The sequence below is a fragment of the Ambystoma mexicanum genome, chromosome 1q (genome assembly GCF_040938575.1).
Source record: "Ambystoma mexicanum isolate Mex_15411 chromosome 1q, UKY_AmexF1_1, whole genome shotgun sequence".
Classification (NCBI taxonomy): Eukaryota; Metazoa; Chordata; class Amphibia; order Caudata; family Ambystomatidae; genus Ambystoma; species Ambystoma mexicanum.
In genome coordinates, this window is record NC_090922.1 from 1,008,303,610 (window position 1) to 1,008,329,847 (window position 26,238).

The 26,238-nt window shown below is 45.0% G+C and overlaps 1 protein-coding gene across 3 annotated transcripts in view; it reads right to left on the reverse strand.

Moving 5' to 3' along the window:
* Positions 1 to 948: 948 nt before the first annotated feature.
* ST6GALNAC3 (ST6 N-acetylgalactosaminide alpha-2,6-sialyltransferase 3) overlaps positions 949 to 26,238 on the reverse strand; it is a 1,879,573-nt gene continuing 1,854,283 nt past the window's right edge. For all 3 annotated transcript variants that reach the window (XM_069635177.1, XM_069635164.1, XM_069635171.1), the window contains one exon: positions 949 to 1,362. In XM_069635177.1, the coding sequence (XP_069491278.1) occupies positions 949 to 1,362 (414 nt within the window). The remainder of the gene's footprint in view (positions 1,363 to 26,238) is intronic.

Sequence of the window (26,238 nt, forward strand, 5' to 3'; positions counted from 1 at the left end):
GGAACAGTGCCTACAGGATCATTGATTTTCAACAATTGATGAGAGTGTTGTCATGGCTGTCCACAGAATCAGTTCAGAGAACAGGTACCTTTTGCTAGTAAATAAATACAAATCTGGAATCCATTCACCAAATTGTGTGTACAATAAAATCAGTTGAAATTCAGCAAAGTCAAGAGCTCTGTCTTTTCTCTGAATAGTTCATTCAACCTGGTACGCACCCAACCAACTGAGGTGTACGTTCTAATTCACGAACAGCATAAACAAAAGACAAGAGTGGCCAGAGTGTCTCACATTTGTAAACATGCAAAAAAAAGTGAGCAAGTGCATAGAAAATACGGAATGTGGCAAAAAGGTTTTGTCAGAATCCATATTATCAAAAAAACCTCTGCAATGGGGCAAAAGAGAATCAGACATTTTAAATTATGCTTGCTGCATACCATAAAAAAGAAATCTGTTTACTACAGATCTTTTCGTTCAGCAAATATGGTAAATGAAACATTCTGCTTCATTTTTGCCTTATTAAAAACATGTTTAGATAATGCGGAATATGGCTGAACCTGTTTTCTTCAATTGCGCATGATCCTAATCAGCAAAATGATATGCTCCATTTTTTGTGTTCAAGCGCAACGTTTTGATAATCTTGCCCCAGCACACAGCATAATATATGTGTTCATAGAATGTTGCATTTCTACTCAAACTGGAGGGTCTCTAAAAGGACATAATGCCTACATGTTTAGGCAGAGCATCTCTGAACTCCCTTACAATATTGATGATCACACTTGAGGGATTAAAACAAGTAACATGAAATGATGACAGTATGAAAAATCAATATGAGTAAGTGACCAAGAAAACAAAAACACCAACAAAAATTAAAATCTGTAAATGTATTATACCAATTATGATTGTGCTAGGACCACAGTACTGTAAAAGATTGTGAATCAGTACGACTTACCGATCTCTTCCGGTTTCGATTTTGAAAACCTCATCACAATGGCGCATCTGCTCTTCCGTGGTCAAGTAGATTTTGGCTTCAGGATAATTAGCCACCGTTTTCTTTAGCATGCTGTACACGATGCCCTTGCCATCCGTGCGCATGTTTCGATATGGGCCCCATATCACATAGATAGTGTTGTTGGTTTCCTTGAAGAAATAGTCTGGGTTCTTAAGAATATAAGGCACGCTTGTATGGGAAACAACCCGAATTGAAGTCCTGTGTCCCACATCGTCCTCGTAACCGTGTACCGGGGCGTTGTTCATTCTCCAAACGCAGGTGCTTTGGTCAATAACGTTCCCTATTTTCTGGCCTGTCATCTGGCCCGAATTTGAAACAATGGCACATTGGTCACAGTCCAGATGGAGAGGCTGGAAAGGAAATAAAGAATTATTGTGGAATGTTCGTTCTCGTGACAGCACGTTGCAAGGAAGCGAAGTAGGATTAGCTCTTCAACAATGGTCTGTTTACCATGGCATAGATGATATGATAGTTCATGAATGTAATACAATCAACAGACTCGCACATGATGGTTGACTTTTTCGTCAGTCCGAGGCAAAATAAGAAAAGATAATTTGCTGTTTTTAATGTCCCTTCCCCAGGAAAATGTTAGGGGCACATGCACATATGTGTTGTAGGTGTCCTCCCAGATGTGCAGTAAGAGTTTGGCATTACTGAATTCAAGGAGGAAAGCAACATACAAAGGGAGCCACACGTTGCTTCATATGAGTGCACACACATCCTAAAATTAAAATCACTTGAAACCTTTCTCTCCATCGGAGTGACACAAGGCATTTGTATGTTTTCCAGTGTTGTAGCTCTTAGAGGCAACACTAAAGCCAGATAATCAAAAAGTCATACAAGTAAAAGCTGAGTTTTAGTATTGTAATGTAGCCTATCACCACCTTCCCTGAGTCCTCAGACTGGCACCCGGCATTGTAAGGCATCTGCCTTAACAATAGGCAAACTCAGTATTAGGCATTTGTGCATATTATACAACTATGCTTCGCATATCAGCTCTGGATGTAAACTGATAGCACCAAATGATTCCTGAAATATCCCATTATTCTGGCACTACCTGGGTGCCGTAATTCCTATATTTGCTTTGTATGCACATTATGCCCCTCCCCATGGTCATCCTCTGCCATGCTCATTTAGAACCGATGGCACATTTCGGCTTAACTGCTAGTCATACCGACTTTTACTAACTCTCTTTTCGCTCTCCCTTGGCTATGCCTATGTTATGTGGTTTAATTGCCAGCTATGGTAGGATTTTGGGGCATACTTCCATGTACCATGGAAATTCAGTGGGACAACAGAGTACTAGCTTGCATGCAATGGACGATGTTCTCCTTTTTCTGTTTATGTGAGGTGTGACACACACTGGTATCATGACATTGGTTCTTCCTCCACCTATTGCTAATGAGGTGCAATTCCATTCTACCCATTGAATGGTGACCCCCCCCTTTCCCCTCACCACCTCTTTAATGTTTTGGCACAATTTATATGTATCACATGCTGCTGATGTATTAAATCTTGATCCAAAGTAGCTGTCAACATCACCATTTATTTACATATTGACAGTCAGGATAAAGTGCTGTTGCTTGGGGTTCCATTACCTTGCTCAATTGTGTTCTGATGAATGTTTACCTACCTAGGTAGAGCAGGGCCTTAACCAGGTACCCTTTTTTGTTCAAATTTGTATTTACACCCGACACCCCCACTTGACTTGAACACAACACCATTTGAATATTGGTGGATAACAGCGACCCTCGAAGTATCACTTTGGGCGCAGAGACCTCTATTGGAATGGCAGTTGATTCCCAACATTATTCTATACATTTAGGTCATGAGATCCTTGGGCTAATTCCAAATGACTTCTACAATTTTAATGACAGTATCCCTCCGGAAAAGATTTTCACCAGGCAAGGGGGGGATTTATTTGTGTACTCTTGCTGTGCTAATGATATGGAAGAGGTGACCTGTGACATCAGGAAGGATGAGGTGGTATTCCCAGTCAACAGTGACTACCACCCATCCTTAGAACCTCACGTCCAGGCCAGCCCCATAACAAGAGGTCTCTCCATCCAGTTGGAGGATACCACTGAAATTGCCACGCCCGAGGTCTTTGCAGGCTTTAAGCAGATGGTCGAAAGATTAAATCTTGATAATAATGCCTGTGAGACAGAGGAGCAAAAACAGAAGCTGAAACAAGTGTTTCTGGAATTTCAGGATATCTTTGCAGAGGATTCATATGATTGTGGACGCATAAAGATACATTCAAGCACCATACCCACGGTCCCTGTGATTGGATCCAGTATTTGTGAATCAATACGGTTACCTCTCGCATCTATGGAGTCACTCACAGATATTATTATAAACTCAGAATCCAGTGGGATAATTTGTCCAATCCACATTACCTTTAACAACCCGGTACTGGGGATACTCAAACCCAATTGCCAATGGAGGCTTTGTGCAAACCTAATGGAGTTAAACAAACGGGTCCACATGGCAAGATGGCCCCTTCTTTACATCGATCAGGGACAGGTCTGACCAACGGTTACTGGACAGTACCTGTAAGTAGGGAATACCAGTAAAAGCTTGCCTTTACCTTCAGGGGCAGCATTACACCTGGACCGCACCCCCTTGGGATACATAAACTCTGGCAACAAATGTAACATCTTTCTACATAAGGCAATGCCCTATTTGGGCAAAAGGGGAAACCTGGGCTATGTGAATGATGGCTTAATTAAGAGCTCAACTGTGGGGGAACACGTAGTAGAAATACGCTATGTTCTAACCCATTTGCAGAAAGTCATAGCAAAACTGCCCTTTCAGAAGGCGCAGTGCTGTAAGACCCGCTTGAACTTGTTAGGGCACAAAATCACTCCTGAGGGTCTCAGTCCCCAGGAGAAAAAGGTGGAAGCATTATTGAAAGTGAAAGACTCTACTACTCTGTGAGAACTAAGAAGTCTTCTTGGAATCTCTAATTATAGTAGAACGTTAATTGAAGACTATGCAGATAACATGGCCCTTGGTCCATTTATTAAAGGCCAGGGTCAAGTGAAAGTGGGGTCTGGAACAAACTGATGCAGTAAAACAACTAATAAGACGCCTTGCCAAGCCCCTTGTTTGGCTTACTCCATAAAGAACAAGGAGTTCTTCTTGGACAAGGGGTACTCACATACTTGCTTATTAACATCATTATTATACCAAAAGCACTGTTAAGTATTTCAATCAGGTCATACACCCTGGTCTCAGCCTAGTATGCAGCGCACAGCTGAAATGCTTATTTTATTTTATCTATACGTTCAATATTCTGAGTGATATACCACTCATATCACACCCCTTCTCAAATCCCTAGGTCACAATGGACCAGGAATTAGGCTGGCAGGTAAAGGCAATATTTATTTATTTATTTATTTATTGAAATCAAACATGTACTTTTGAATAGGGAGCATCAATCGCCAATGTGGTGACCATAACAGATAGAAAGGTATGTAAGGCACTTAAATTCACTCTTTAGCAACACGAAACACGAAACACCAGAGAAAAGAACACTTTTGCTTTGTTTGGAAAGATAGCACTTAAGTTAGGAATTCCCACTGCAATATTCCTCAACCCACAAACAAACAATTCTAAATAGATATAAGGAAGCAGCAGCAGGTAATCAGGAATAAGGAATGGAAGACAGAATTCAAATCCAACCTTCCCTCTCCAAACAAGAGAGAAAAACGGATTCGAAATCTTACACTTTAAAATAACTGCTGGGTAAAACAGTGAAAAAATCCTTAAATCAGTACAAATCTCTATGGGATCAACATTGGAAAGGTACTAACAATCATGGGCCCTCATTACGACCCTGGCGGAAAGTAACTGACCTGACCGCCATAGCGTAAATAGCGTTTCCGCCATTGCACGATGGAGTAAAGTGCGGCTAATTCTGACCCATCGGGCACGAGCATTACGCCATGGCGGAAGTGCAAAGTCCGCGATGGCGGAAATCTCCCCAAAACGCTCCTCACCGCCGTCGTACGGTGCCCTAGGTGCAATTCCGCCACCCATCATAGCGGTCACCGTAATGAGCGGTAATCGCAAAATACGGTGACCGTAAATATACGGAAACGGAAATAAAAACATGGGGCCGGAACGGGAAACAGCACGCCGTACACCTATAAAATCAGAATCCTAACACAACCATTGAAAATCCTACCCTGAGACACATCCCAACCCGTTAGCCACCCTAGTTAAAACAATCAAAATGGGAAAAGTTGCTAAAAAAGCATGCGACCGCAAGCGGCAGGTCCACTTCTCCCATGAGGAACTCACCGTGCTCACAGAGACCCTCCAGGAGAATGCTGCCGTCGTCTTCTCGACGCAAATGACCAGGACGGCACTTGCGAACAAGAAGGCCATATGGGCCCTGGTGGCACAGCGGGTAAGTGCGGTGGGGACCGCACCCCACAACCCACAGCAATGCAGAAAGCGATGGGACGACTTGCGGATACGCGTACGGAGCATACTATCAGCCAACCGTAACATTGCCACAGCTACCGGGGGAGGATCGGAATCACCCATCAAGTTGACCCCCTGGGAAGAAATCTGTGCCTCCACCATTGGAATGGAGAGTATAGAGGGAGTCGGAGGGATGGAGAAAGGAGTGCAGACATCCGAAGAATCAGGTAGGTGGGCCAAATAAAACAATGCTAAATCCACAATGTCCAATCATGTGAAGTACCATGTGTCCACATAGTGCAACAGAAACACATGTCCAGGAGAACGTCCACATACATTGGCCTGATAGCGCACTTTAAAAGACACATCAAATACATAAATAATTAAAAATCCCAAAAACACCCTCTACACGTGCAGCATGCACACCCTAACTGCAGGCTGCAAAACAACTGCATCCTCAATCCACACAAAAATGAAACCACCTCCAAGGCCCTGACCCAAATCAACCTCAGGTACCACCCCAATGCATGTGATACATTGCCATTCCAATTTCCACAGACCCATAAATAACGCTCGCCCTCCTTTACTCCACCACAGGGTCCGATTCAAACGACGAGCTTCAGGACACCCCTACCAGCACACCTGCAAAGAGGGCCAAGACCAACGGCCAAAGACCCTCCACCTCAGCTGCACGGATCAAGACACGGCAGCAGCACAAATCAAGTGGCAGCACACAGGAGGGGACTTCAACAGGCACCCCAGCAGCCAGCATGCCCACAACAGCAGCACCACAGGTCCCCCCAATGGATGCCACAGAAGGCACTGCTTCTGGTGGCAGCAGCACCATAGGTGACACTGCATTAATGGCAGCATGCTCCGACACAGAAAACGGTGCTGTCGATGTAGGACCCATCCATGACCTGTCTCAATCCCCCTGTTTGTTTGTTCTTGGGTGGCGGGTCGATGGGGTGTGTAATATAATTTCACATATGCCATAAACATTCCATAATCATCCAATGAGATGTGTGGACATTGATCTTTGTGTACCAGGCATTTATAGGCGTACAGTCCACATTGTGCATGTTCCAGACACACACAGTGCCACAAGTCCCGTGTCCATGTATCAGCCACCAGGCGTGAGTGCTAGAAGCATGAATCTATGATATTCTGATGATTTTCACGGGCCTCCTGTGCCTCGCGGACTCCTTGAGGTGCTGCCACATCCCCACCCTCATCATGACCATCTTCAGGTGCTTGCAGTTCTGCGTCAGGGGGCATGGGCACATTTCTACGTACGCACATGTTGTGTAGCATGACACATGCCATGACCATCTTTGCAACCTTCTCATGGCGGTACAGGAGTGCCCCGCCAGACCTGCTGAGGCAGCGGAAACGAGCCTTCAGTAGGCCGAATGCCTGTTCTATGACTGCACGGGTACGTGAGTGGGCATGGTTGTAGTCCTCCTCATGCTGGTTCTGTGGGTTCCGGAGTGGTGTAAGGAGCCATCTCTTCAGTGGATACCCGGCATCACCTGTATGTGGACAATAAAGGATGTTTGTGGAATGACATTGCTACGTACGCACCCCCCCCCCCTTCCTGCCAGGTCATTGCCGCATCACATACCCCACATTATCATGCATGAAATGAGACTCACCGAGTAGCCAGGATCTGTTCCCTGCGTGTCGCTCCATGTAGCGTGGTATTGTAGAGTTCCTCAAGACCATAGAATCATGGGTTGCTCCAGGAAATCGGGCACAACAATGTGTTAAGATCCTGTTGGAGTCACACACCATTTGTACATTAAGAGAATGATATTGTTTCCGGTTGCGGTACTGGGCCTCCATGGCATGTGGGACAACCAATTCCACATGGGTGCAGTCGATGGCACCAATGCAACCCGGTATGCCGGCAAGTGCATGGAATCCCACTTTTGTGTTTGTAATCTCCTGCTCCGAGCGTGGTAAAGAGATGTAGTCGTCTGCGTGCTTCAGGAGGGCATCGAGCACTTGCAATAGTGTCCGTGACAACAGTGGCTGTGAAATGCCATGCAACTGTCCGACTGTGTGCTGGTAGGTGCCTGTGGCCAGGTAGTGGAGTACAGACACCACCTTCAGTAGGGGTGGGATGGCGGTTGGGCTATCTATCATGCTGACAAGGTCAGCGTGTGTCATGTCCACAATGGCGGTTATGGTGTCTCGGTCCAAACGGTAGAGGGTGTGGATCTGCTCAGCAGTGAGGTTGAACGGATGAGCTCGGAGGCGTGCGATTGCGGGCTGCCTGCGTGGTGGTAGTGGCTGTGCTGGTGGGCCTTGCTGGCCCTGCCTTGCCCTCCTCCTCCTGCGTCTCCTCTGTGCGGCCGGTTGTTGTAGTAGTTGGTGTTCGTCTTCTTCTTGAAGTTGGAGTACTTGCAGTGCTATCAGGTCCCCCAGGGCCAACATCGCTAGTCCTGCCGGTAGCATTTTGGAGTGGGTGTGGTTGTGGGAGGGGGTTGGGTGTGCAATTTATGTGTTTTCAGGCTGTATAGCCTCCACCTGTGGTGATTCATTCCACCTGTGCCAGCTGCAATCCCCTTTGGGCGTGCACGTCCCGCACACAACGCTGCAATTTGACGCATGGCATCTTGCTATTACAATCATGTATTTAATCCCGATGGCAGTGAAATATTGGTTTATATGTTCATTCTGCTATGGTCCCATTGTTTCACATACTATCTTTGCAGTCGCGAACAAACTTGTGAAGGGTCAGTGGAATGTAGTACTCGATTAACGGTGGACCCTCATGCAGCACTGTACCGAGGTTCACCGACGGGCGGGGCGTCCCATTTGTGAGTGAAGCCAGTTGCCATTTTCACACACTGCTGCACTACATGGATGAATTTGTGATTTCAAGCGGTCACAGATGCCTTTTCGACGTGATGTTGCAAATGAGGAATTCGAAGGACAGCGCTTTCGGTTTTCAGCTAGTGGCGAGGAGACGCCCACAGGTCTGACTGCAAATATAACGTTCTATTGTTTAATGTCCTTGGGACAGGGGCCATGGCGAGAATGCAATGATTGATATGAATAGTATGGGATGCGCATAAGCGTAGTGGATGATTAGGCAGGACGTTCCCAAATACATGTTACTTCACAACACTATTATTCCGGCCTGGAGCACAGTGGATTTTGCAGACTGCATTACGCACAGACTCAATGGACATTTCAAATGTTATGTGAGTAAATAATCAGGCGTTTTTATACCGGGATGAGGGAATGATGTATGGATGCATGGACAGATGATTTAATTGAGAGTTTGCCATGTACATGGCTTTTTGGAATCTATCCCCTTCCCCTGCGCTATGTGATGCAGAGCTGCCATAGTGGGACCATCGTCTATCTGCCCTTGTTGAACCCTCCCTGACTCGACGCGCCTTCAAACACTTGTGTCTATGCACGTTACTAATCCCATCTAATGGATTCTGTTTTAACAGACGCATGCACACAAACACTCGTTTGTAATAGTGTTTTCACCTCGATGTATATAGTTATGATTCGCAAGTGATTTTTGGGTGGAAATAATCCTTTTGAGTGGGCTAGCATGCATATGGCTGTAGATTTAGTGTGATCATTGAAGTGAGTAATACAAATGAAGTTCTGATGCCCATACTATTTTTTTTAATTTCATTTGGGTGACAGGTATCTCCTCCCCTTTTGCCGCTGCCATCTGTATGCCACTCCTGCAGATGGCTTTTACTCCCGACACCTGCTGCTTCGAGTTAATCAGTGGAGCACCATTACGATCTTATGGGACGATCGCCAATGGGCCACATGCCCTTACGCAGTACTAGTGGCTAGGAGCAACATATCAAGCTTTCAGCTGGACTAGTGCCTACCTAATGGGACGGCCCTGCGGTTCTAGGCGCTTCCATGTTGCCTTTTTGAACGTGAATGTAGCCCCTGTGTACCATGAAGGAACAGGGCGTCACACAAGAAGAAGCTGGTCATTTGTGCGGATGCAGCCCACAGTAATGAATAATATTTTGGAGTTTATGACCTAATAGCTGTATGGGCTTGGTGAATTTGATGTGCATTAAAATTTTACTCTGATATTAACCGTGTAGCGTTATTCTTTGCAAGTAATGTAGCATATTCCTATTTGTGGAGCGATGTATTGTGAGAAGATCTGCATTGGGTTCCGGCTTCTGAGTATAGTTGCGTGGTACTGTACTGGCCGCGTTTGCCTACGAAGCCCAGTAAGGTCAGGGATAGGGGCTGCCATTATGACTGTTTTAATGATGTCATGCTCAGGGGCGGGGGATTAGCTTTTGTGTAACAGATGCCGGTCAGCCAGGTGGATTGGTGGAATGATGTGATTATCAGAAAATGGCTGGTCACAGGTGCCTGTGTTTGCGTGCGTTTCTTGGAGGGAGACTGAGGTCATGTCCATTGGAATAGCTTCTGTATTCGTGCCATCTGTGCCCTGCAGCTCCCATTGGCCCCTCTTGAGATGAGCCTGGCTGCTCAGTCACTCTGCCAACTTGTGTGGTACATGCTTATGCTGATGGTTGGTTTGTTTACTGGCAAGAGTACAGGGCTGGTGCAGTCTCCCTCAGGATACTGCTTTGAATGTTGCCTTACACTGGTGTCAAGCGATGGGGGCCTGTAGTTGTTTTGTCTCATATTTCTGTTCATATTGCTGTACTTGAACCTTCACATGCCTGTGCTGCATCAGTACGGCAATGGTGACATGCCAAATATGGATGGCCACTCACAAGGCACCTGGAGCCCCTACATTCATTTGTTCGTTGGCATGCATGGGTGACTTGTACATTTCACTGGTTGCATTGTGTAACTTCATTGCACCTACGAGGAGTTGTGCAATGTGGGCAGGGAGTGGTGTACAGGCACTCAGTAGGGCCATTTACGGTTGGTTCACGATGCCGTAATTCTCACCATGGCGGAATGGTACTTTCCGCCATGCTTGATGGCGTTAAGTAAATGTCCGCTAGGGTCAGAATTCGCGTACCGTTGCGCCATGGTGGTAATTACGGTTTTGCATGGCGCGCGTGCGCGTACTTGGTGCAGTTAGCGTTGGCTTTCACTACGGTGTCGCTAATGGCATCGTACTTTACGGTGACGGGTCATAATCGCACCGAACGGTATTCGATGGCGGTATTGCATTTCCGCCATCGTTTTTCGATTTCCGCCAGGGTCGTAATGAGGGCCATGAACTATAGTTTTGAGCAAAAGTAAACACTTTGAATCTGAATGGATGGTTGAAAATAATAAAAATCACACATGTAAAACTTTGCAAAATTATGGATTCCCGCCTAAAATTATCCAAACGGTTTTTAAGAAAAACATGTGAATACTGATTTGGAGTGCGGTTTTGGGTTGGGATGTAGCTATAGGTCTTAGGTATAATCCAGAGTTGAAATTAAGTCTCGAGCTATTAAACCGAGGAAGATATGTAATGTTGAATGAAAGGCATTTTTAGAAAAATCGGGTAGTGAAAACAGAAAAGAAACTCAGTTTGGACAAGAAAAGATTTGCTATAGTTTTACTCTATGCTAGAGCATTCCGGACAGAATACCAAGGAGGGACACAGTAAGCTCTAGAGTTGATTCATGACTTCAACACCAGATCCCCAGTGCCCGCCCCGATGGAACCAGTCAGATCACTCGAAGTAGGATTGATGGTTTAACATTTACAGAACATAAAAATGACTAAAGAAATGGTGCTTAGCAAGATAAATCAAAGACAGGACTGCAATAAGGATTCTGACAAGGTTACAAGTTATTTAAGGTAAGGATAGGATGGCTTAGAGATTGGGATGAGACAAGGCAAGGCAAGGTATGCTATGGTTTACTATGATTCCTATTAATACTTACAGTCAACTTTAATTTAGGAATTTGGACCATCAAGAGTTCTAGTCATCACACGGATGGGGTCTAACCAAGGACAGCTGGACAACTCGGGAAGGACAGGATCATCTAGGCTGTTCTGGTCACCGGACTGTACTGGACTGGCCCTTCTGGTTACTGGAGACTGGAGATCAGTGGGATGGCGAGTTTGCAGGCATGCATCTTGTAGTAGCAAGCCAGGTTGGATCAGGATGCTTCCCTTGGGTTTTTGGGATTTTTAGAATTTGAGGCCTAGCTGAAAAGGGGTTCAACAATGCATAGGCCTTGGTTTTGCAATGAAATCTGGAATCAGGATCAAGTAGGATGAAGAAATCAGGAACAGGACGCCATACAGGAATTCAGGAAGAAAGTCAGGAATCAGTGTCTGTGTGTTGTCAGGTTCCCTTATTTATCATGCCAAATGACATCACTACAGTACATGGCAGGGGCAGGGCTTACCACCCACACCCATAATGCTAGGTTTGGGCAAGAGCATAGTTTCCGCCTTTCTTTTCGCTAATTGGATCACAAAAAAGGATGTCATGTTTATGGGATGATTTTTACAATGACTAGCAACCTCCCCTAGCCACTGGAACCAAAATCTAATGTTGCCATAAATACATATTTATACATTTATAACCTCTGAGAAAATCAGATACACAGGTTACATATTTTTTGGGTCACATTGCAATCCAAACCCCATGTCTTTGGCACCTGGTTTAGCCTTTCTGCTATATTTTGGCAATTTTAACCATGAAATATTTGGCCTAAAATTTCCCAACTTTGTACACAGATGCACATTTACCCCTGGGATGTGTGTACAAATGTTATGTGTGCAATATCAATACTTTCCCCACAATCTGTCATTCTTTACAACTTCTGTGCCTTATGCAGTAAGGAGTTCTTCCACGTTTTCAAAGCAAGAGCATAAAATTAGATTTCAAACTACAAACTTTTGATATTTTTCCGCATTCTTGCTGCAAAGTTAAATGTCTTTAAAGTTTAGTTACAAAATAGGCTTTTAAAACCAACATGAAGTCTATTGTCACTTAATCCGTTTTTTTTTCTTTTCTCCAACTGCAAGAAAATGTCAATTCCTTTGAAGCAGGATGAGGGGCCTCTCTTTTGATTTAAGTTTACTGCCCCTCAAACTTGACAGGTGAGAGTCTCAGCCTGTAATTGTCCCAGACTGGAGCAAAGAAGAATGCCTGATGCGAATGGGGAAGTCCCTTTGTCCTGGCTCATTCAAAGCCTCCAAGCTAGTAATTAGCATTTCCTGTTCCAGAAGTTTATGAGGTGTCACCCTTTCTCAGGGCTAGCAACTGGCAGAGCACGTTTTTTTTTTTAAATATAGTTCGCCAACTCAGAGTGATTTTCTCCTTTTAAATCTTAACTTTAAACCTATAGAATTAAAACAGTTTATAAGTGTATTTTTAACAGTAACACATCCTTTTACATTTCTAAGTAATCTGGCCTTTACACAACAAAGTACTTTTAAATAGGCGATTTTCCCCCTTCAATCAGGAAAAAGCACATTTTACTATTTCTTTCAATTTGGTTTTCATCTCCAGCAAATATACACTTTGTGTAGCTGCAATTCTTTTCATGAGTGCTGGAGTTGTTGTGCCGCATGGATACAGTTACAGGCATCTATTTAGAGTCTTTCTCTGGACAGCTGATTCTTGATACTGTTGCAAAGAAAATAGACATGGTTCCCATGAAAAATGAAAACAAAGCCCTGGGTTGATTTTTCAAGGATACATTTGACAGGAGCTATCATCCAAAGGAGGCCCGGTTCCTCTGAGACACAATGAATGATCTTGGGCATTGCAGGGTCTTTTTAATCACGGTGGTTCATGAGAAATTGATGAATTTAGCACCAAGCAGCACTTTTAAGGTTGAGAAAGTGTAATTTTAAAGAGGCATTTTGGGTTGTCAGCAAACTAATGCTGCCTCTTTCACCTCACTCCATGTACAATGTTGCAGAGCACACTGGCACGTTCCTGCAGTGAGTACTCTGTTCCATCCCACCTGAAATGTGTGTGGCAGGGGTTGCAGCCATTTTCTGGTTATTACAAACACGCAGTTTTGAGATCTTGGCGTGCACAGGAGTCAGCGTGGCCATTTTGTGCTGTATCTGCACCAATGCAGCAAAGTGATGTAGCATAGCACAGCTGAGTGGGTCAAAATATCCCACAGCACGACAAGGTCAACAAAGTAATCTCATACATGAGCAAGACTTTGTCCTCCGTGGAGGAAAAACTCAACGGTTGTGAAAAGGCATTCCTGGCAACAATGTGGGCATTGAAGAATTACTGCCCATTCATTCAGGGGGAGCACATTATTGTTGAGATGCCTCACCAACCCTTGCAATATCTCCAGAGTGACCGAATCCGAGCAGGGAATGTGAGCAATTCCAGAATTACTTCCTGTATTCTGTTCAAGCCACATTTTCCTGTGGAGGTCAGATATAACCAAAACAAGAAGAGTCCTCTAGCGCAAGGATTGGCTGACTTGCATGAGTGTGTGCAAAAAAACTGTCACATGAACGAAAGCCTAAGGACCAATGACAATATGGAGGCGTACCTTACTTCCATGCATAATGTCTATGAGGAAGACACGTGTCAGGGTATACCCACAATTTATGTGGATGGGTGCTCCTACCATGTTGCCAATCATGGGGGAAAAGAACTAGTGGCTGGCATTGGGAATGCCTGGGTGAATGATGCCCAGGAACCCTCTGCTGGATACAAAATAGGTCCCTGAAGTAGTCAGGTGGCACAGTTGATGGCGGTACATCAAGCCATCCTCACTGCAGCACACCACCAACTCAAACAACTGGTTATAATTACTGACTCTGATTATGTCAGGAATGGGTTTGTGGAACACCTGATTAATTGGAAAAATCGGGGCGAATAACAAACTGCTCAAGCATGGGAAATTAATTCTATCAATTGATGATCTGGTAACCTCTAATGAGATGAGCATCCATTGGAAAAAGATCAGAGGTCACTCCAAATTAAAGGGACCCGACAAAACTGGAAACTACTTGGCTGATCAGTTGGCCTAAACTGGAGCCATTCACAGGGATATCATAGAAACCGAATCCCTGTTGGAGGAAATCCAGGTTGCTGCTGTCACCAGGTCCCAAATCCATGCCAATAATGAAATCTAAACTGCCCAATGGAGTAAAGAACACCCAGATGCAGATTTGATTACTACACAAAAAGAGGACACAACTATTGAGAAATGTTATCAACATATTGAAGAACCTGTGAATTTTCCTCTGACAGCATCCAGGAAGGAGGACCTCCGGGTGTTGTTCAAGTTTTAAAAAATGTTCTGAATCCAAGATTTGGTACAGAAATCCATATCTGTATGTGACCAGTGGGTGGTATCTACCTCATTCTGAAAGCCTGATGTTAAGTCAAGCACAAGATGCAGCCACAGCCAGTCATAGGGGGTTCCACACAACATTATAAATATTGTGCAAGGTGGCATATTGGCCCACACATGGGCCAGGACCTCGACATCTACTTAAAGGGCTGTCTGGTGTGTGCTCAGTTTCAGTCGAGCGCTCTCACACACAGAGCTCTCCTAGAGAAAGGGGGAATCACGCTGCCTTGTTTGGATTTGCAGGTCTATTCCATTGGGCCATTGATTCACTCCTCTAGACGAAACAAGCACATGTTGACTGTGACATGCTTGTTTACCAAGTGGATAGAATGTCTTCCAGCTCTGAATTGTAAGGCAGAGATGGCTGCTGCACTAATGATCAACCATATCTTCTCTCATTGTGGCGTTCCCCAAAAGATTGAGTCGGACCGAGGAAGTCATTTTACCAGCAAGGTGATGACCAAGATGTGGGAGATCTAGGGTTCAAAAGAAATCTCCACATTACCTGCTGCCCAGCCTCGATGGCAGGAGCGCAGAGGTAAAATAATACAATTGTGGGCATCTTGAAGAAGTTTATGGTGGACTCTGGACCAAGTTTGGACCTCAGACTGCCGCTTGTTATAGTGGCCATCAACTCCATGCTGTCTTCTGCAACCAAAATCTCTCAATTTGAGCTCAAGACTGGATGAAAAATGGTGCTACCTCAACATCTGCTCTACAGAACTCAAGAGCAGACCCTGATCAACTCGTCCACTACCCATGAGTACATTGAGAATTCACGGAAACACCGTCAGCACGCTTTTGCTTATGCTCAGCCCAATTTAGAAAAGTTGGCAGAAGGAATGAAAGCCTTATATGACTTAAAAACTACCAAGAAGGAGTATGAAGAAGGAGAGAGGATCTACCCATACAATTTCCAAAGGAACCGAACCAAGGGGCGGAAGTACCTCCCCTCTTGACGTGGTACCTTTGAAATTGTCGATACATTCTCACCTGTCGCCTATAATATCTATATATTATAAGGTGGACAGTCATAATATCGAAAAAAAATGTCGACAGACAAAAATGTAGACAAAAAAATGTCGAAAAAAAAAATGTCGACTTTCGTTTTTTTTAATTATATATTTATTTTAGGGGTTCGGGAGTTTAAAAAAAGGGAAAATTTAAAAAAAAAATTAAAAAAAGGGGGGTTGGAGGGGGAACCCCCCACATTTAAAAAAAAATGCATTGAAAAACAAAAGTCGACATTTTTTTTTTCGACTTTTTTTTCGACATTTTGACTGTCGACATTTTTGTTGTCGACATTATGACTATAAACCATATTATAATAATATAATATCCCTGTCATATGTCTTCCTCCATTGGCCCACTCTTGAGCGTCCTCCCCTGCTGTCTCCGACTGTCCCCCCTCTCCATCTCATCCCATACATTGCTGTCCCTTGCCATTCTCTCCCACTGTGCTGATTTCCTTCTTCCCCTGGGAAGCCATTCTCCATATTGTGTGCTCTGGGCTGGGGAATCTGATCCACCTGACCTTCCGCTCCCTCTCCAGTTTCTTTCACCAGCTCCTTGTCTTCTTGTCCCTGGAGTACTTGGATATCCTGCCTCATCGTACCACAGACTATTAGCCTAATCTACCTGTCCTCTGACCTCTGCACCCTCCCACCAGCACCTCGCACCTATCTCCCCTGTGTGCTACCATCTGCAGAGCCTGTCCCCAACCTCAGCCCCTCCTCCCAGCGCTATGATCCCCTCCACCACCTACCAGTCTCCTTCCCAGGTATACTCCCACAGGCAGCTTCACGACCAACTTATCAACTCCTCGCTGTCTTACTCCCTGTTATGCTCTTTTACCTCTCTCAGTCCCACCCCACTCCCCTTCCCTCCCCTCTTTCCCCTACCCTCTTCCCCCTCAAAACTCTCTGCCTTTTCCTCATGGCCATCTCCACTCTCAACCTCCCCCCACCTCCCAAACCCACTCAACCTTGCTCACCAACACCTCATTCCAACGCCGCAACCTCATCTACCCTCATATCACTAACACTTCCAATGCCTTTGATGTCACCTTCTGGAAGACCAGGTCGATTTGTCCTTGACCTTTTTTTATGCCTCAACCTCCAATTTCTCTGTATCACAGAAACCTGGATCCCGCCCCAAAACAACTCTGTTCCTGCTTCCCTCACCTCTTCCTCTTCTTCTTTTGAACATGTCCCTCGATCCTCAGGCCATGGAGGTGGTCTAGGGCTTCTCTTTTGTCCACACTTTACTTCCTCTCCTTTTCCTACTTCTCTACCTACTCCCACTTCCTTTGAATTAATTTTCAAAATCTTTATTTCTCCTCATGCTATTTCATTCCTAATCATCTACTGCCCCCCTGGCCCTGTCGGCTCCTTCCATGAGGACATTGACCATCTCCTCAGCCTCATTGCTCCGAGCCCCACTCCACTACTTGTATTTGGAGACTACAATCTCCATCTCTCTTCTAACCCTCCCTCCTCTCCTCTCTTATCCATCCTTGACTCCTACCTTCCCTCTCCCCTCCCATCCCCTCCTACTCATCAATCTGGCTCCACTATTGCCCTCATCTTTACCTCCTCTTTCACCGCTTCTCCTATTTCCACACTACCCAACTACCTATCTGATCACTCCTTACTCTCTTTTTCCCTCACCCCATCCCCTTCTCCTCCCCCCTCCATCCTCCACCCTCTTCGTCCGGCGTGATCTACGCCGCTTCAACCCTTCTTTATTTCTTGCATCCTGCTCCTCTTCCCTCCCACTTCTCCTCTCTCTTAGCCTCCGATGCCTCCTTCACCTTAACTTCCTCTCTCACTTCTACGCTTGATCTTCTTTATCCCCTCTCCTTGTTTCACCCTTCTCGCCGACCTGCTCATCCTTGGCTTTCATCTCATCTCTACTCCATGCGCTGCCTCCTTAGGTGCCTTGAACGTCTCTGGCTCAAAGACCCCACCCCTCCAACCAATCTGCATACTTCTCCTATCATACCCTCTACAGCTCCTGCCTCAACTCCTCTAAATGCACCTACTTCTCTGACCTTCTCCAGTCTCAGTCCTCTCTCTCAAGCTACCCCTGATCCTTCCATTGCCTCTCCTCTTTCCGCTTCTGATCTTGCCTCCTTCTTTTCTAACGAAGTCCTCAATCACCGCCAAACTATCCTCTCCTTCCCCTCTTACTCTCCTCCTCCACCTCTTCCTCCTCCCCATCCTCTTCCATGTCCTCATTTACTCCTGTCACTCATTCTGAAGTTACCCTCCTTCTATCCAAAACTCACCCTACTGCTTCTCCCGCTGACCCCATTCCTACCCCTCTCATCCCTAAAATCTACCTTCTACTCATACTCTATCTCATCTCCTTTTTTTAACATCGGCCTATCGACTTCCACCTTTCCTATTCCTTTTAAAGATGCAACTATTATCCCTATTCTCAAAAAACCTTCTGCTAATCCCCACCTTGCATCCAATTATCGCCCCATCTCTCTCCTACCCTTCCTCTCTAAACTTCTCGAACGTATTGTCTATTCTCAACTTTCTTCCTCATCTTTAACCGCTCCCTCATCCCCTCTAGCCAATCCGGCTTCCGCCCTCTACACTCCACTGAAACTGCCCTCATCTCTGTTCTTAACTCTCTCTTTTCTGCACGCTACTCTAAGCACACCTCCATTCTTATTCTCTTCGACCTCTCTGCTGCTTTTGATACGGTTGACCATCCTCTTCTCCTCAACTCTCTCTCCTCATTTGGCCTCAAAGACTCTGTCCTTAACTGGTTCTCATCTTATCTTTCTAACCGCACCTTTGCTGTCTTCTGGGGTGGCTCATCCTCTCCCACCTTACCTCTCAACCATGGCGTCCTCCGAGGTTCTGTCCTTGGACTCTTTCTTTTCTCAATCTACACTTCCTTCCTAGCTCCTATCATCTCCTCATTTGGTATCTCACACCATTTCTACGCTGATGATACCCAGCTTTTTCTCTCCTTCTCCTCCTTCTCTCCCGACATTCACGATAATCTCTCTTCTTTCCTCTCTGCTATTAAATCCTGGATGTCCTCTCACTTCCTTAATATTAATGCTGAAAAAACTAAAGTCATTTTCTTCCCTGCCAACACTCTTCCTCCCCTCCCCTCCCCCTTTCATTCTCTTTCCACCCTCCGAACTCTCCTTCTCTCCTCATGCCCGTAACCTTGGTCTTCACATTGACCCCCACCTCTGCCTATCTCACCACATTTCTATTACTGCCAGGTCTTGCCACTTTAAACTTTACAGCATTCGTAAAATTCGACCATTCCTAACCTTTCACGCTACTAAACTAATTACCTCCCTCATCTTCTACAGACTTTTCTACTCTTACTCCCTTTTCTTTGTACTTCCCTCCTCTCACCTCTCCCCACTCAAATCTGTCTACCATACTGCCATCCACTCCCTCTGCCTTCTCTCCCCTCTTGACTTCATCTCCTCTTCTCTCACCTCTCTAGGCTGGCTCTCATTTCACTCCCAGCTCAAATTCAAGTTCCTCTGTCTTGTCTTCAATTCCATCTATAGTCTTGCCCCCCTAACTATCCCCCTTCTCACTTTCTATACCCCTTCTCGTCCGCTCCGCTCTGCTGATCTTTTCCTACTCTCTCCTCCTCATCACCCTGCACCCCTTCCGCTTCCGCTCTTTCCAACTCCTCGCTCCTTTCCACTGGAACCGCCTCCCCCTCCCCATCCGCTCTTCTCCCTCCTACCCTTCCTTCTGCTCTTCTCTAAAATCTTATCTCTTCCATTCCCCTCCCTAACACCTCTTGCTTCCTCTCCTATCTCTGCCAATACCTCATCTCTCACCTCTTACTCCCTCTCTTACGTCTGTAATTCCTTACCCTCTCCTTCCTCTCTACTCCCTCCTACCCTACCTCCCGTTCTTTTCTAGTCTTATTTTTTCCATTCTTCTCCCTCACACATTCTCGCCTCCTCTCTTACTTCTTCTGCTTCTACCTCCACTCATAACTCCCATTCCCTCTCACACCTCAGTCCCTCTCTACTCTCACCTTACCTCAGCAATAATGTAAATTGTTCCATGTACTGTTGTCTGGTTGTGATTCAATTGTCATTTTATGCTTGTTGTATATTTTCTTGTTCCTCATGTAAAGCACTTTTGGATTAAAGTACTATATCAATTCAATAAAATACAAATACAAATACAAATACAAATAAGATCTGCATCCCTAAAGGAGAACATAAAGAAGAGAAAAGGGTCCATATCAATCAATTGAAGAGCTGATACCCCAGACCGGTGCTACAACTGATTGAAGAACCCAGTGAGTGTAGAGCCCAGGAACCATCTGAAGAATTGAAGGAGATGATGGAAACCCGCATGGAGAATATCACCCATTAACAGGGAGTTAAGAATGTATACTCAAAAAGAATGTATAAAAATCAGAAACAATAAATAATATGTGTAGAAATATTCATGTAAGGGAAATCAATGTCAATGTGTTATGTGATGTTATTTTGTTGTTCAAGTTCTATGCCTATTTACCGGGCAAAGAAGTACTGAATAATATACTCAATAACTCCTTACCTTCACAGCCTGGAGGTAGGAGGTTCCAGAAAGGGAGGGAATCCAGGACCAGACCCCACAATCCGAAAAGAGTGGAGAACAGACCAGAGCGCCACTGTCTCAGGACAGGAAAAGAGCGGACGTGCTCCAACAAGGAAATTCATGGAATGGGACAAAGCAAAAAGAAAACAAAAATCTTACTCTCCTTTGCTCTTGTCTATGGATCAACCAAGTCAAAGACCCAGTGGGGGCTTGTGGGGTAAAAATACAGGCCAAGAGTGACAGAAATGGAGATGGAGAAGCCATGCTAGGCCCCTATTGTGTGTATGAAGCTGGCTAATGTGGAGTTCCATTGAAATGTAAAAGCCAGTACACAACTTTTTTCCCCCCGATATAAGGCCTTGTGAATGAACAAAAATGGGCCTATTACAACTTCAGTAAAATACAAAGACATTGGGCCTCATTCTGAGGTTGGCGGTAAGGGGTTAATGGTGCCGGTAAAGGTGCCGGAGCCGTCACCCCCTTACCGCCTTATTAAAAGTCTGCTTGCGGGACCCGCAAATGGCGCCTGGTGATTCGCTAGCAGACCAGGGTGCTAACAACGGGCCCGTTAATAACGGGCCCGTTGTTAGCACCCTCCCCATTCCCATTGAGCCCTATGGGGGCTCAAATGGGAATGAGGATGGACCGGGTCCGGGTTCCCTGAATGGGGAAATACCGGGCCCTCCAAAGTTGGAATGGCCCGGTACTTCACCATTCAGAGAACCCGGACCCGGTACCCGAAATGGAAGTAGGCATGCCGCAAATTGCGGCATGGTTACCTCCAAGGTCGTAATGACCCCCACTGAGTTGAAGGAGATTGTGCCTTATAACTGTGATTGTAACTGTGTCTAATGGAGGCAAACAAAAAGACACAGGGGCTGCAGATGCTGACTTTGTGTAAACTGGGAAAAGCACCTTTTTGCAGATCCAAAACTGCTGCAATACAATTGTGAAAATATACTTTGAAAGGATAGGCATGTGAAAAATACCAAGGAGGAATGATGACTGAGATTTAAGAAATGAAACCAAGTGACAGATTGTGTTTATCAGGAATAACATAAAATGACAGCCTATAGAGAAAATGGCCTATTTTGTTTTTGTACTAGTGAACACTGGTTTATCATGTAACTATGGCCTATCTGTGTAAATAATACTGAGAGTTAACTTATTTCTGTTCAAGCATTATGTAAAGAAACAGTTTATTTCTTGTCAGCAAGTCTGAATGCAAAACAAAATGTCATGTGTAAATATGTTTCTTAAATTTAAATGCTGTTTCTCAGAATTGCACATGTAACTGAACTGGTTACATCTGGAACTGTGAACCCCAGATCTTTGGGCTGGGTTTATCAAGGAAACAGACCCGGAGCTTCTGTTAAAAATATAAAGAAATGTTGCTTGAGGGATCTGAACTGCAGTAATGCAGACAATACAGCCACCAGAAATTATCTTTAAGGCCAGGTTCCCCTATTAACTGTGCATTAGCTTTGAACAAAAACCGTTGAGGCCCAGGAGGGGAGGGCATGATCACATGGGCCAGCCAGATGTCCTGATCAGGTCATAGAAGGAAAATGATACCGAAGATTTGGTGGGGGCTATTTGAAACTGAGGGACCCATGTGATGCCTTACCATTGATTAACACTGGGCCACCTTTTCTTTAATTAACAGAGAATCATATGTCACAGTGAGCTCACCCCAGACTCAGATTAAAGCGGATAATAGCCCCTTCAGCACCATGTAAAAATGAACATTGTGAGATGGATTCAATTTAAGTTATGAGAACAATTATGATTCCAGCCTTTCCATAATTGTGATGGAATAGAAAGTTGGTGGGATGATAGGTTATGGATGTAAGGTTTGAATCAGGAAGGTGCAGATTTGTGACTATTTTGGCCCAGGAGTAAATCACGAAAAATTATAGTTCAACCCACGATGGGCGTGCCGACATAATGTCCAACTCGCCATAACATCTAAAATACAAAAATATATAGGATCATGCAGTTATCTGAAAAATCAGGGTAGCTGCCACGTTGTGAGATTTTTCAATTCAAAAAGGTAGAACCCACCTGTCATTTTTGGATGATGTATTTTTCCTTCTCCCTAAGCTTCCATAACCCATAACTCCCAACTTCTGGTTCTATCAGCAGCCAGTGGTGGTCTTCTTGGGAGCTGAAGGGAGAGAACAGGCCAATCGATAGTGTGAGAAATAGGATAGTAGTGGAGTGTCATCAGCCGTATAAGAGCTCAGTTTTCTATCTAAGATGGACTGATTTGCTGATATTTCTTTGACTTTCCAACACTTGGGCACCTTTATTTGGACTTTTGCTTTTTCCCTTCACTTCCCTATTTTATTGCTGAGGGTAGTCTGCTTCTGGACTCCTCCAAAGGGCTAGCAGAGGGACAGGACGGGCTACCAAGGCCTTACACATTGTGTGATAGACAGAGACTGAGAGATCTAGAAGCTAGCAGGGCCTGCCATTCGAGTAGCCAGAGGAATTCAGGGTGCTGTAGAGTACCCCTTGATCAAAGTCTTTCACCCGATCTGTGCTATCCTCCGAGGAGCCCTGCTGTTTCCCTGGATGCCCCATAACTAAGGTCTCCCATGGAAGAAGATATATCCCAAAGCTCTCGAAAGTGTGAGGGGGATCTGCCAGCCTTAATCTCCATCTTGCATAGCGGATAGCGGGTGGTACTGGGGAGACCCTTGGCACATTTTATGAAATCCAATTCCAATTAATTCCACTATAGAATATCAATCACCATATCCATTTAAATTGAATTGTGTTGGGAACTGCCTGCCTTCATCCTTTCCATTAAACTGTGGGGAGGAGGGAAGCTGTGTATATCCTTTGCACATTGAATTGAAGTTAAATCAATGAATTCCCATATAGAATATCATGGGATGAGGGTTGTTAGAGTTCAAAATGAACACAGTTCATGCCCTTTGTGTTAGAGCCGGTATAGACAATGCAGCCGTTGGGTGACTCTACCTTTCTGAAATCCCTGTCTTTTGTACAAAAGAGCGGTGTCCATAATCCCAAACAAGTAACCCTAAAACGCAGCTATTCAAGTGAATGTAGAGGGTGCAAAACTAAATTTCCCATGTATTTACTTGCTTCCCAAAATGATTTTACCATTGAGTTCCTTTCCTGACTTTGCCTTTCAAATGCTTCTGTATTCCCACTCTGTGTACCTTGACTTACGATTAGAGGGGTTATATCTAATTGATGCAAGGAGGGTGGCGGTTGCTGGAAGAAAGAATATTGTGCCAAACTAAGCAATCACTGTGTGTTTTGAATGTTTCCTATTGGTGAATTTGCAAGAAATCTGATGCAAATTGTCACTGCCAACTTCAAAATTTTACCTGTGTGGTGTAGTATCCTTAAGTTCATTAGAAGTATAAGTAAAGTCAATTGGTACAAGAACTTTAAATGTCTGACATTGTGTAGTGCCACAGTGTTGGTGGCTGTACTTTTGGTTGCTATTACATTTTGTCAAACCTTAAATAAATATATTTAAGTCATCTTCGACTCCACACTCTCTTTCTCTCCTCACATAACTGACGTCTCTAAGAAGTCACACTACCAGCTACACCTCCTCAGAGGTATCCTTCCTTTCCTCTCCTTCCCCCAGAAGCTCACTGGCTCCAGAGGCATGGTTCTCTCGAAGCTGGACTACTGTAACAGCCTCTATCTAAATCTTCCTGCCTCTACTCTCCACCCTTTGCAACTCATCCAGAACAGGACTGCGAGACTTGTCCTTGACCTCGAGCCCAGGGACCGTATCTCTCCAGGACTGAAATCGCTACACTGGCTCCCAGTGGCCGCGAGGATTAAGTTCAAAACCCTCTGCATTGTCCACAAGGCCTTCTGGGGCCTTGGCCCAAAATACCTTCAACTCTCTCTTCCTAAATATCTTCCTTCTCGAGCTCTTCGCTCATCCACCTCCAACTACCTCAGGGTCAGCCGCTTCTCCAAGCAACGAGCTGGGGGTAGATCTCTGTCCGTAGCAGGTGCCTCCCTCTGGAACAGCCTTCCTGCCTCCCTGAAACTTGAGGAGAACCATCTCTGGTTCCGGAAGCACCTCAAAACCTTCCTCTTTGCCTCTGCTTTCTCTCCCTCTCTCCCCTGCTAAAATCACTGAACCTGCACTGAATCTGCAACTGGCCACTCACCGATCTCGGTCCTTGGCCCTGCCACTCGTCCCTGCACTGCCTACCTGCACTACGGGACTGTCTCTGTATCTTACAGCCCCTTCTCCCGGCATTTACCTTGCACTTGCCACCAGCTGGCCCTATTATTTATCTTATATTCTACTAACCAGTACTGCACTCTCCTTGCACTTGCCACCAGCTGGCCCTATTACTTATCTTGTATTCTACTAACCATGTACTGCACTTCCCCTCTCCTCTTCCCCTTGCACTTTTCCCAGTCCCCCTACCCTTGCACTTGCGCGATCTGAATGACACCTGGCCTAGAAGGATTGTTGTCTGTTCTCCCCTTGTTCCACCGCCCTGCCTCGTCGCGCCTTGCAACACTTGTGTATAGGCGCGTTACAAATGCCATATCATATCATATAATATATTTTCTTACTACACACTGGCCTGGTCCCTAGCTCTTTGGTGGAACATAGGGTATTTGTTGCGGTTGTGTGAGACGGGTTGGAGCCCTCACTGAATCTGTATAAGTGCTTTGGGTGCCCGCCACCTTGCTTTGGGGGAATGGAACTCCCTGAGTTGAGAGTGACTGCCTAATTAGTTGTGACATTGATCCCTACATACTCTAGCTGTAGACCCACGACAACATTGCCCACCAATTGTAAGTCTACAAGGAGCTCAGGGTTATACGGTCCTTTTGCACTACATGCATATATCCAACACTCTCCAGAGCCTTGCATCGAGCCTTGCATCGAGTGCAATGTTAATCTATGCCATAAAATCTGCCACTGCCCCATGTATTCAATTAGGGTGCCTTTAGGGTGAAGGTTAGGCTCTATCATACAGGATATGATGAAATTGAAACTGTGCTGGAATATGCAAAATGTATTTATGCTATTGACACACAACTTCCTCTGTCTTCCATTATTTTGTAGTGAGGCACACTGTGTGTTCCATAATAGCTGCTTTCAGCTGAGGGACATTCACATTAACATTTGAGGACTGGACACAGTGGTTCAGTTAAAATTAATTAAAAATTACTTTTCTAGAGAAAATGCTATTTTTGTATTTCCAAGTTGTATTTTCATGTTAGACTGCAAACAATTACTTGGAAGAAATAAAACTGAAACTTTGATAGGCCAGAACAGCCTCATCAAATCTTTTCCATGTACTGACATTTCCCAGGGTTCGCCCTGCCTTACTGAATGTTCACCATATGGTCCCCATGCATCTATTATTCAGCAAAATTGCTTTGTTTACTGGTCGCCATATGACCCCTACCAGTCGCTTAGAAGGAGGTTAGTAATGCATAATATTGAGTGATAGTCACAATGCCTCACTCACTCATCAACACAACCTACGCAGAGGCCATCCACCCTTACTCATTGGCACCCTGCCCCATTCACAGACACCTCAGCCTTATTCCCTTGTCACCCTGCCTTTCAAACTGGCCACTATGGCTTTATGATTAGCCACCCTACCCCACTGTCTGGCTACCCTGTTTCACTCCATAGATACCTCGGTTTGCTCATCTTTCACTGTGCCCCAATTCCTGGTCGCCCAGTCACATTGATTGTTCAGTTTGCCTTTTTCACAAGTGTCTTCTTAGTCACACTGGCTTGCTGGCTGGTCACTCCTCGTGGTGTCAAGCTGCCTCTTTCACTAGTTGCCAGGCACGTTTTCACTGCTCATGTGTACGAGTATAATGATAATTGATGATTCTTCTGTTGATCTCATTTCCCATGGTTTCATGTAATACCTTTGATGAT